The 12,189-nt window shown below is 44.0% G+C and overlaps 1 protein-coding gene across 1 annotated transcript; it reads right to left on the bottom strand.

The window, feature by feature from the left end:
- Positions 1-160: 160 nt before the first annotated feature.
- Positions 161-11,391, bottom strand: susd5 (sushi domain containing 5). Its single transcript, XM_040188534.2, has 5 exons — positions 11,032-11,391; positions 10,076-10,253; positions 5,749-5,858; positions 4,722-4,910; positions 161-4,260 (listed from the first exon to the last, which is right to left on the bottom strand). Exons 1-5 carry the CDS (start codon positions 11,111-11,113, stop codon positions 2,381-2,383), a joined length of 2,439 nt encoding a protein of 812 aa, XP_040044468.2. The 5' UTR covers positions 11,114-11,391; the 3' UTR covers positions 161-2,380.
- Between the last annotated feature and the right edge of the window lie 798 nt (positions 11,392-12,189).

Raw genomic sequence — 12,189 nt, 5'->3', positions numbered from 1 at the left:
CCGCTAACATAAAAGGCTGATTGTCGGGAGTTATGGTCACGGGTCAAAGTCACACCCTAATACTAAACGTCGATCTCTCACACGCGGCCATGGGCGGAACAGTGGACCATTCAATCAGAGGCCGAGGCTGCAAACCGTGTAAAAGTACATCTCAAGAGTTGATACCACATGTTAAGCAGTTTATTGTGACACAAATACAGTACACATCTCTTCCTGACATCACACACACACACATCACGCTGTTTGAGATGAAGGAGAAACAGACAGGAAGCGACATGTGAATGAGGGCCAACAATGTCCAAAGGAGTGCTTTGCTTTCTTATACGTTGATTGTGATCGGTGTTTACGGATCACCTGGTGTGTGATCAGACACTCCTCCGTGATGGACCATTCGGTACTTGTACTTGTTTTCAAGCACATTCAGTTGACTAAATTGGAGTTGAGCTGTGAGAGACATGAAGAGGTAATAAATGTCAGCTGTGCTTGAATGTCACCCTGGCCAGTGAAGTATTACAGTTAAAGATTCATATTTATAGAAACACACGTGTGCTTTATTCCCTTTGGCCTCGCCACATCTTGACTTTAGTGTCCATTCAGCTTCAGACACGACAATACGGAAATCAAAAAGATAGGTGAGATATCTTTAGAAAAACTATATTAACTGTTATTCCCTTAAACCATCCACATTCAACAAGCACGTATTTCATAACTAAATATGTCACTAAATAACACCATCAGAAATACAATTTTCAGAACTGAAAAAACTGGATGTGAGGAAAAATACAATTATAATTTTAACATAGATAATTAATTACAAGTGAAGCACTTTCTATTTAAGTTATTGCGGTACTTTTTGCAGTCTTTCTAAATACCCAGTATAACACTCTAATATCTAATTTTAAATTTTAAGCCCTTTTATGGCTATTTGAATTTATTTACAATTGCACGAGGCTTTCTTTTTTTAATATTTGACCTATTGTTACCTTATGTATTTGGCACAATACAAACACAGCACAAACAAATATCACCATATCATGCAGAGCTACGGTACACTGTAAAATCATTTTTTGAACAAGGACTGGACAATTAATCCAATGTACAATTCAAACCAGAACTAAATGCAAAATTGCAAATTGTCGAAATTTGTAAGTGTTAACAGATTCACCCCATTCCAGTTCAGCCAATCCTCTTAAACTCCACACACCACATTTTATCAGGACAAAGAGAAAAGAACACAAATGGCTAAAAATAGCCCATTGATGTACTGAAAAAATGTTGGGTTACATTTGTCATTATTTAGCTAAATATAACCACATCATGATATTTGTTTTAGGGCATGAGCTCTAATTTTAACACAAATTGGCTTCAATTCCATTTTAATATTAACACAAGTACATTTGAACTTAAGACCCTAAAACGTCAACATCTGTCAAACTGGTATTACTCCTTTAAAGATGCAGTAGTTGCAGTTCGGCACCAACGCCAAACTCAATAATACAGCCCTCCTCCTGCTCCTCTGCTCTTCTCTGCTCGGCTCCTCCCACTAGGAGAGCATGAGCGTGCGCACGTTCAACCAGACCCCGATGCCGCTTGAATAACAGTATCCTGAAAGGATATCATGGATTTCATTGCCCGATGGCGGCAAACAATGAAACTTATTTCATTTTCTCTCTGTTGCCATCGCAGCCACATACTGTTTAATCTCTGGTTCTGAATCCCGTGAGTAAACACGACATATTGTTGACCGGGAGATTGCGCGGACCTGAGACACACACACAAACAGACACTCAACCATCATCATCCTTTTTTTGTTATTGTTGGTTCAACAGAAGCTTAGCCATTCATTTGCCACCAACTGCCCCAAATCTCCTACTGCAAAGTGTTGGAGTAACAGTTCAAATGCAGTTCAAAGCAAAACAATACTCAGTGACAAAAAGATGGGGAATTGAGATCAACGCAGCTTGATCAACATACAGTCCAAGAGCTTTGAGGTCTCAGTTCATATATTCAGGTGGGCAGGCAGCCTTCTTGTGGTTTTCCTTAATGTCACCCTTTTCAGTTCCTGGAGTAAAGTCCAGTCCAGATGTCCATCCAGAGGTCAGAGCTTCATTTTGGCATTTAGGTATAATGCAGATGACCAAAATTCCTTAAAATGGATCTAGTGTCTTCACTGTGTTAAGCATCAGCTCTTACTGTTTTACACACGTTTCTGCATCACATAGGTGCTCTTGAACAAACCCATCCATTCACACCTCAAATTATGCAGTAGTTTCTAACAAGTTGAGTGGCTGTGCCTTCCTCCCAAATTCTTCCAAATCTTCCCATCCCTCCTAAATGTCTCTGCTCTACGTCAATGTCCCTCTGTCCTCGTTCCTCACTCTTACACTTTTTGCTGCATCTCTATGTGTTGGCCCTGTCGGTTCTGACTTTGGCCTTTCCCATTCATCTCGTACATGGAGCTCTTCTGCTGTTGCCGTCGGTAACACCAGACCCCAACGACAACCGCCGTGGCGACCGCACACAACGCCACTATTATTGCCGCCACCGTAGGACCTCGGCTGGAGGAGCTCGGTGGATGGGGAGGGCAGTTGTCTCCTGTACAGATCGCCTCCCCCGCCTCTCCCTCCATCTCACCCCTCTCGCCCGCCTCACCGGGCAGGTTGTGTACCCTGTCCTCTCCCGTCACCACGCCGTTGCCGTCGCGCATGGGTGGAACCGGGCCGGGATCGAGGAAGGGGTGCTCGGTGAGGTCGCCCTGCCAGAAGTGGGTGGGAGCTGCCTGTTGTGTATCGTAGTCCAGGGAGTCGGAGGACGAGGGGGAGTCCCAGGGCTGTGAGGGGGCAGCGTCGAGGGTGAAGCCATGCCACGGCTCGTCTGCTCCTTCCTGATTTGAGGGAGTCGTGGTGGTGGAGGACTTAGCCACCTGTGGTGGGCTGGTGGAATGGCCCGGTCCACGGATTTCCACCTCATTGGGTCTGTCTGTTGCCCTGACGATTGTCCCCCGCTCTGCATCAGCCAGTCGTAGCCCTTCCGTTGTGGAGTCGCCCATTTCTTTTCCCTCCTGAACGACCGGGTGGCCGTCCAGCCAGGTGTCGTCTGTGGCGGCCTCTCCTCTCGCTCGCTTCTGAGTGCCGTTCTGACGTTCATCCGCCGCTATAGAAGATATGACGTGCTGACGGCTGTCAATATCATCTTCGTGGCTATCGTGATCGTCGTAGCTGTCGTGATCATCGTGTTCATGGTCATCGTGGTCAGTGTCACGGTCGTTGTCCTCCTCGTCTGGGTCATAATGCTCCTCACGGGCATCAGGCTCCAGGTGTTCCTCGGAGCCGTCGGGATGCTCTCGGCCATCGCCACCGCGACTGTGGGTGACGTTGTCACGTTCTTCGTAGCTATCATGTTCATCGTAAGTATCGCCGTACTCATGGCTGCGAACACGATCGCGGCCTTCTTCGTGTTCACCCATGTCATAATGGTCGGCGTGATCATCGTGATCGTAATGATCTTCGCGGCTGTCACGTTCGTCCAGGTCATCGTGCCGAGCTGGAATCTGATGCCCCACATGGTCGTCGTCTTTGTGCCGGCGACTGCCATGGTCATCTAGATCATCATGGCGGCTGTCGTTGTGGCCATCCGGTTCTTCGTGGTCGCTGTTGTCGTGGTCAACTCGGTCATCCGTGTCCGGGTCATCGCGGCCGTCTCGCTCGTCGTCAAGGTCGTCGTGGTCGTCGTCATCAGCTGGACGTTGGTGGTGGTGCGTTTCTTGGCTGTCACTCTCTTTACTCTCTTCTGATTGGCCGCCCGGGACTCTCTGTGTGGTCTCGGTGACTGGATTGCCGGAGACAGGATGTCCCTCCTCCTGGAAGGCCTCGGGGGGGAACCAGAAGAGGTGCTTCTGGGAGAGAGAAGAGACTGTAGCGCCATTGGTCTCAACCACCTCCTGCTCTCCCCGCGGACGGGCTACGAAGTCCTCAACAACTCGGGACTCGTCTTCTTCTGCTTCTTCTAAAGCTCCTTCAGATGGTTGGCCAATCACTTCTGCCCCAACACCACGCTTTCCATGTTGGTCTTGATGCTTCTGCTCTACTTTGACACTGAAGCTCGTTTCCTGCTGCTCGAGACTCCGTCCCTCCTCCTGGTGTGCGGCTCTGTGCATCTCCTTGAACACCTGACCACGAGCCTCCTCTGGTTTCTCGTTGTGGCGCTCTGTCTCTCCGTAGGAATACTTTTCCTCGTAGTCCACAGGAGTTTCAGTCTCATCTGGGGAAACACGACACAGACACATTTACTCAATTGGCTGTCAAAGCTCAACAGTAAATGTCAAAATACTCTTAATCTCTTTTTTTAATTCGTGATCCCTCAGATTGACCTTCAGTTCAGGCACGGCTCCTGCAGCACACAAACATGGCTGCCACCCTGTCAGCTTACCGTGTGCACAGGTCTGATATTTTGCTTTCACATACAGCTCTTCTCCCTCTGCTATGAACTGGGCCACCCTATGGCCACCCTATGGCATGTCACACTGGGGTGTCACAGCAGCCATTCTCAACTCACAACAGATACTCTGTTTCCCCAAAAGACCAGGAGTCAAGCTGAAGGCATTAAAAAATCTGAAACATCCAGGGATTTAAAGAAAACGATTTGGGCCGCAGCACCAGAAGCTCTTTTCATTTCCGTTCCAACCTCGAAACAATTGAAGCAACTTTTGAAGGCCTTCTTACCTTTGACACATATCTCCACGCGTCCGTACCACTCTCCACAGCTGTCGCACAGCAGGCTAAAGGCACTGTGTCCGCTGGGCATCGCATAACCCGGCACGCAGGTGTACAGCAGCTCGTCCCCCATCTCATACCCACTGTGCCCCTGCAGGCGTACGTTGGGAAAGGATGGAGGGTCACCGCACGGCACACCTGTCGACAAAAAACACAGACATGCATGTGGTCCTGAGGAAATACAACATGCAAAGTGTGATATAAATGTTTTAGGTTCAATAGTGACGATGCAAACCCTGTTCAGTACTGCCGAGTGTGTTTAATGAACCACGGCTCATAATCACTATGCAGCTTAGCCTCATCACTATCCCATTTTTAAACAGATAGAGATTAGAGTGACTCAAGGGACAGGAAGTAATGTGCTTTGTGGAGAATGTGGATGTTAATGGGACAAACAGGACGCCTAACAATGTACTGGGATGAGATAAAGGCTACGTATTGACCCGACTGGTCTCATTTTTCACGGTAATTTTATAGAGGCAACACAGATTGTTTGACAAGTAATAACATGTTGATGGCCTAAAAAAACCTGCTCACTACATATTCTTCTGTTTTCAGTTACTGTATTTACTCTCTGAAATAAAAACCTTTACAAAAAGACATTTAAATGGTGTTTTTCAAAATGCACGTTTTTTTTTAAATAGGGTGATCTCATATAATTAACTTTTGGAGAGTTAGGAAATCTCTACCATCATTTATGGACTAACAATTTCCGCTTCTCTGAAATGTGAAGGCAAAGGCTCTTATCACGTTTTCTCAAGCACTGTTTTTTATGTATGAAAGTGTTAATGGCAAATATAGAAATGGAAACATTGACAAACAATGTATTAGGAGGGTTGTAAGAGTGTTGAAAGTAGAGGACGTCAAGAACTCAAAAAATAAATTAACGTAACTTAATTACGTACTTAGGCAAAGATCATTATAAACGATGAGTGTATATATCTGTGTGTACTGTGTGTTGTGTGGGTTTACTGACCTCTGTCTTTGATACAGAAGGCGTCCAGGTGTGCCGCGTCTTTTGTGGCGTTTTCCGTTCTCACATCCACTGCTTTTCGCGCGTTGCCCACAACATCACACACCGTGGTCCTAGAAATCAATTTTATTTATTTAATTTTATTTAACCTTTATTTAACCAGGTAAAAGTCCCATTGAGATTGAGATCTCATTTTCAAGGGCGACCTGGCCAAGAAGGCAGCAGCACACGTCGTTAAAAAACAGCCATAAAATACATATACATGACATGAGTAAAACCACAATACAAATTAAGTTAAAAATAAAATACAAAGAAAAAATGGTCAAAAGCAGAGGCACCGTTCAATAGATTTTTGTTGTCTGTCCATTTGGAGACATTGGAAAACATTAAAAGATACAAGTTCAGACAATTTCAGTTCAGCCTGGAGATTGTTCCATGTTGATGGGGTGGCAAAACTGAATGCTTTTTTCCCCAATTCCCCAATGCACTCGTGGAATGTACAAGCAGTAAATATCACTGGACCTTAAAGCGTACCGGTTTTCTGCTCCACGGAGGAGTGAACATAGAAAAGACGGAACCATACCGAGGAGAGCCTTATAGATCAAGGACAACCAGTGAGTTTCTCCCTGAGGGCTCAGAGATGGCCACCCAGACGTCATATAAAGCTGACAGTGATGTTTGAGGTGACCACAGCCAGTGAAAAGGTAAAAAAGTTGACGAGACAAGCAGTTTACATGCTCTCAAAGAGAAACACAAGCGATTTCTGTAAAAGAAGCCATTCCTTAGTCTTAGTTTTTTTTACCAGGTTTTCAATATATAATTTAAAAGAAAGCTCCCTATCTAAAAGAAGTATTTATATTTGGTGACAATCTCGATTGGGTTACCTTAGGCAATTTTTACAGAAGATATATTTTCATTTGAGTAAGGAGCTTTAGAGAACACCATGATTTTTGATTTGTTGGCATTTAAAACCAATTTGAGATTTTGTAGGCAGTCCTGTACGGCGTTAAAAGCAGATTGTAACAACTCAAATGCAAGCACAACAGAGGATGCACAACAATAAATAACAGTGTCGTCAGCATAAAAGTGATAGGCAGCATTTGATACATTTACACAAAGATCATTTATATAAATAGAAAATAAAATAGGTCTTAGGACCGAGCCCTGAGGCACACCTTTAGTGATCTCAAGTGAGGATGATGTGGCATTGGCTAACTGGACTGACTGAGTCCTGTTGGACAGGTAATCAGCAAACCAGGTAGATGCATGGTTAGAATTTTTTTTTCAAGATACTGATCAATATCTTGTGATCAACCGTGTCAAAAGCTTTAGAGAGATCACTAAAAAGGGTAACACAAATTCTGAGTGGAGCTATTTACAGCCTCATCCTTAGACTCCTTTCTCATATCGGAATGTAATTGTTTAGGGTTTTCCTAATCAAATAAATGACCCACAGAGACAAAGTGCTCGTTGAAGAAATTTAGCATTGACAAGTTGTCAGTCAAATTGATAGAGCCATGCACCAAGAAATTTGGTAGTTCATTTTGCTCAGCAGCACCAGATGTCGACTTTACCACCTTCCAAAATGTCTTTGAATCATTTAGATTTCTTGTGGTTTTTGTTAGATAGAACTCAGCTTTTGCCTTCTTAATCGTGGACGTACATTTGTTACGCAGCTCACGGAAGTAATGCCAGTCGTTGTCAGATTTTGTTTTCCGAACTCTAGCCCATGCAGCATCTCTGTCTTTTAAAAGATTTCCAAATTCTGGATGAAACCAGTGATTATTTCGCCCTTTCACCCTGAATTTCCGAAAGGGAGCATGTTTATTTATTAGATTCAGGAAATGATCATGAAAATAATTCCAGGCCATTTCCACATCACCAAATAGGGAGAACCTATTCCATTTACAGTGATACACATCATGAATAAAAGCTTGTTCATGAAACTGTTCTGTTTAGCAACTGTTTAGCATCTCTAACCACTGCGATCAACACACAAATAATCAATGGACAGATCATTTTATCTTATATATCTACTCTACTACATATCCAAGGAACACATGGTAGTCTGTAACCCGCATCCAAGAATAGGAGTAGCCTAACTTTGTTTGTTTTCTCTTCTTTCCTCTCTCATTAATCACTCTGTGACTCATTTCTCCTGTGACCCACAAGTTGGGAACCACAGGACAACACTCACAGTTTGTAAATGACTTCAAACTAGCATTACCTCGGGCAGCTACAACAATAAAGTGTTGCTTACATATTAATGCACCATCTAATGATAGTAATGATGATACAAACAAAATAATAATACCCTAATGAATAAACATTAAACAGGGGACATGCTGACTTTTACTTTATATTGTATAAGTATATTTTTTATTTTGTTATGAATCAATTAATTCATTATGAATACCTAATATGAGTGCAGAGGTTTTAATTGTAATAAAGTTTTGTTACATTAATATATTACAATATATATATATATATATACAGTATGATATAGCTTTATAATTTTTGCACTTCTGATCACTGATTCAATTCTGCTAAATAAAGTCGCAGCTCTGGTTTTCTCACAGAAAATAATACGACGCACACAGACAGATATTTAAAGTTCTGGCTGCTTTCTCGGTCCCCGCCTGATTTGTTGCTTATTTAAATATTATTACAGCGTGACATCAGACAGTCCAGAAACACACATCATGGCTAAGCCGTGCTGCACTATCAGCAGTTGCAGCCTGCGGCACAATGTGATCACACTGTAGCACGTTACAAATCTATGTTCCCATACAGAGGCCTTAAGTCACCGTCTACTTCATCTAGAACAATCATAACATCAGTTCCCTAATGTTATGATTGTTCTAGACTAAATGAATGATGATGCAGCCAGGACACAACGCATACACGCTGCAGCAAAAATATATTCTAGTTCTATTTTTGTTTTGCGACGTTAAAGTTTATAGCATCACTAGCACCAGATATGACAGACTCGAACTTCCAGGACAATGAGATCATGTTCCCAAAGCAGCTACCCACGCCAATCGACCTCACTTGGAAAAAACATTTAAAGCAGAGTTCAGAAAGGTAATTAAAGGTCAGACATATTAGAACTTTCATATAATATTGCACGGTAATATCCTTAATCAAGCTTCATCAAATGGAAATGATGTATGTGTGTGTGTGTGTGTGTGTGTGTGTGTGTGTGTGTGTGTGTGTGTGTGTGTGTGTGTGTGTGTGTGTGTGTACTTGTGTAACTGAGTCAATCAAAGTATCAGTAATTGGAAAGAATTTGACTGGCAGCCCAGTGAGAATGTGAGAGTTGGTGTGAGTCATACCGCATGCTTGTGCCATGCTAACTTCAGCTTATAAGGACAAAACTCTGAGGGAGAGAAACAGGCCCGAGGGCAGAAACGGCCAGAAAACCCTCTGAGAGAGGCAAAAAAAGGACCACGACTGTTTTCACATTAAACTGCAGTCTGCAGGCATCTGCGCGTGTGTGTGCGTGTGTGTTTGTGTATGCGTGTGGAAGAGAGAAAGATTGGCCACCAGCAGAGACACTTCACCTGACCAAGAACCATTTCTCAAAACCCTCATCTTGCGTGACATAACCATTACGGGGGAAACCCGAAGACGTGTGTAGGTCCGTAAGAGTTTGCTGGTTTGTATCGTGTTTGGTTGCGGGGGGAGCTGATCTTTGATTGACAGGAAGACGTTAAGCGCTCATGATTATGCAACAGACCTAAACATGATGTCAAGGACTACAGGGTTTACCGGCCCCCACACCAGAGCGCTACTTCCTGAAAGAAAGCTCTGAAATCACCTCATACTGAAACCACAAAGACCCTCTGTAGTTACCACCAAAGACTCGCCTCCCTATGAACGGACATTGCATCTTCTCCCTCCGTCAGATCAGCCCTGTCTCTTTGTCTGCTTCTCAGTCCGTCTGTTTCCGGGTGCTGAGAGCCGTGTGTCATGTTACCGTGGAGATGGGTGGTGTAAATGGAGCCATTTGTCGACATGACACCCCGGCTCAGAATTCCCTCCTCTGGAGCACAGGAGAAAGACTCCTGTGTTCACAGGAGTCTTTCTCCCTCTCTCTTTTTTTTCTCTTCCCCCCCTGAAATGTGTCACTCCCTCCTTCCGTCTTCCCATCCTCTCTATAACTGACGCCGCTGCCTTTACTTCCTTTCCCTTTCATCCGTTCCCGCGAGTGCTGTCGCAAGCACAGAAGCGTGCGCAACAAAATGACCTTTGACCTCTTCGGAAATCTTAAGACGTACAACGCGTCCCTTAAAGCCACTAAGGAGCCTCGGGACTTCTTTTTCCTTACCCCACTGTGCCCCCATAGAGCCACCCGCGGGCGCACGGGGAGAAGAAGCACTCCGCCACAGCGTGATGGAGCTCCTGTGCCGATGCCAAGCGGGCGTGTCGAGAGGCACAGGCCCCCTCGGCATCTCTGAAACCCTGCAGGCCGGAGGAGTTCCTCAGGTCCAGCACGAACACTCGGCCTGAGAGGAGAGGGAGGGAGAGAGAGAGAGAGGGGGGAGTAAGAGGAAGACCTCTGAAACCTCCTATCTCCTCTTATTAAACTCTTATGCTGAACAAGGGCACACGGGTCTGACCAGTGAGTTTCTGGGTCTGCAAGAAGACACCTCGCCTAATTCATAAGTGCTTAGTGAAATGGGATCAAATCTAAAATCCTTCACCTTTTCTGTCAGAATTGAAGACAAATATATTTTGAGACATTTAACTACAACTGCTAGTTTAAAATAATGAATATTATTATCGAGATTATCACCGCAGGAAATTCCAGGTCGAAATAGATTCCACGATAGATTCCATTCCATATTATTCCATAATGGATATAATTAAATAAATAACAACAGCAACAGACTTCAGTGCATTGGAGCAGATTTTGACGTATGTGGTATTGGCAACAGGGGAGATTAATTTATCACCTCACTGTCACACCACCAGACCGAATCGGAGGATTAGTCCTGGACTCTAATTTGAATTCATATAGAAATAAAATAAAATTTCAGATTGAAATAATACCATCAGTTGCTGTTCAGAACCACTAAAGCAAATGTTCATAACTTCTTAATTAACTGACAAGACATTGGGATTAATTTGTGTCTCACAATGAATGATCAGGAATCAGGAACAATTATTACCAAAATACGTTAAGACATACAAGGAATTCGACTTGGCGGTTGGTGCATAACATCAGACAGTAAAATACAGAAAAATTGTATTCTAGTAGAAAAGCTTAAAATATGAACTTACCGTCTGCGTTGACAACAGAAGTCCCCACAAGACAAGTCAGGCATGCAAAGAGCAACACTGTGCTCTTAAAACCACCCAGCATCTTGTTTTTTGGCAAAATCTCACTTTTTTATGTTAAAAAAAAACGTGTCCAAAACTTCTGACCGACTTGATGTGTTCACGCAGACTGTCCGAGGAGAGCAGCGAGGAGGCGCTCGGTGAGGAGGGAGGGTCACACCGGGGAGAGAGACCGACTAGCGAGGCGCAGTTTGTCTCCCCCAAATAGTCGCCCTCGCGAGCAGATGAAGCATCGGTGAGAAAACTCGCACGTCTTCGTCAGTAAATACGTCACAGATCAAAATCTTGAGGGTGGGCAAAGGCGGTCAGATGGACTGCAGGATTGCTCCTTTATAGAGAGGGAGAGGGAGGGAGAGAGAGGGAGAGGGAGGGAGAGGGAGGGAGATGTGGCATGGAAAGCCTCGGCTAAATGTCATACATGTGAGGTATACACATGTGTATTTGTGTTTGAGAGTAACATACTGACACTGCATCGCTATTTAAAGACAATTTAACATCCGACGGCTAAACGGGGGCCTCAGGTTCAGAACACTCAGCAGAGTTGATCCTTCGTGCTTTAAATCTTAATTAAGGTGAGTTGTCCCCTCTGCCAGGCCCTACTTCCCTCTATTGGACGGTGTGTGTTAATGTGTGTGTGTGTGTGTCCCGTTGGGTGAGGGAGACACACATGGACCATAAAATTCATCACAGCGGGCACATGCGGCAATGAATGAATGAACGCATTTGTCCAAACATACAAATTCCATGTGCATTAACAGGAGAGTTGTAGATTGGCACCACAAGGCCCATTTAGATGTTATGGTATGTTCTGCAGCTTTCGAATAATTGAGAGAAAATGGAGATTTGATCATTTCATGACACCTTGGAACCAAAGTTTAAATAGGTCTTAATTGCGTAAAAATTCTATGGCGTTCTAAATCATGTCTGTGGATAATTATTTAGTGTGTAAACAGCATTTCATTGTTGGAGTTGATTCTCTGTGTTGCAAATAATAATAGATAAATCTGATGGTTATTTTTCTCCATTATTTCATTGTTTGATAGGAGAACCGTCCCTCATGATTAGCCAAATGTCAAAAGCAAAGGAGGAGGAGAGACGATG

The sequence above is a fragment of the Gasterosteus aculeatus genome, chromosome 10 (assembly GCF_964276395.1).
Source record: "Gasterosteus aculeatus chromosome 10, fGasAcu3.hap1.1, whole genome shotgun sequence".
NCBI classification, from domain to species: Eukaryota; Metazoa; Chordata; class Actinopteri; order Perciformes; family Gasterosteidae; genus Gasterosteus; species Gasterosteus aculeatus.
This window is presented reverse-complemented; position numbering and strand designations above follow the sequence as displayed.

Excerpts from the sequence above, each read along its gene's own strand:
- susd5 (XM_040188534.2), bottom strand. The coding sequence starts at position 11,113 with ATGCTGGGTGGTTTTAAGAGCACAGTGTTGCTCTTTGCATGCCTGACT. Across the intron at positions 10,254-11,031 it reads TTCTGTTGTCAACGCAGACG|GCCGAGTGTTCGTGCTGGAC; the intron begins GTAAGTTCATAT and ends CTCTCCTCTCAG. Across the intron at positions 4,911-5,748 it reads CTTCTGTATCAAAGACAGAG|GTGTGCCGTGCGGTGACCCT; the intron begins GTCAGTAAACCC and ends TTTTGTCGACAG.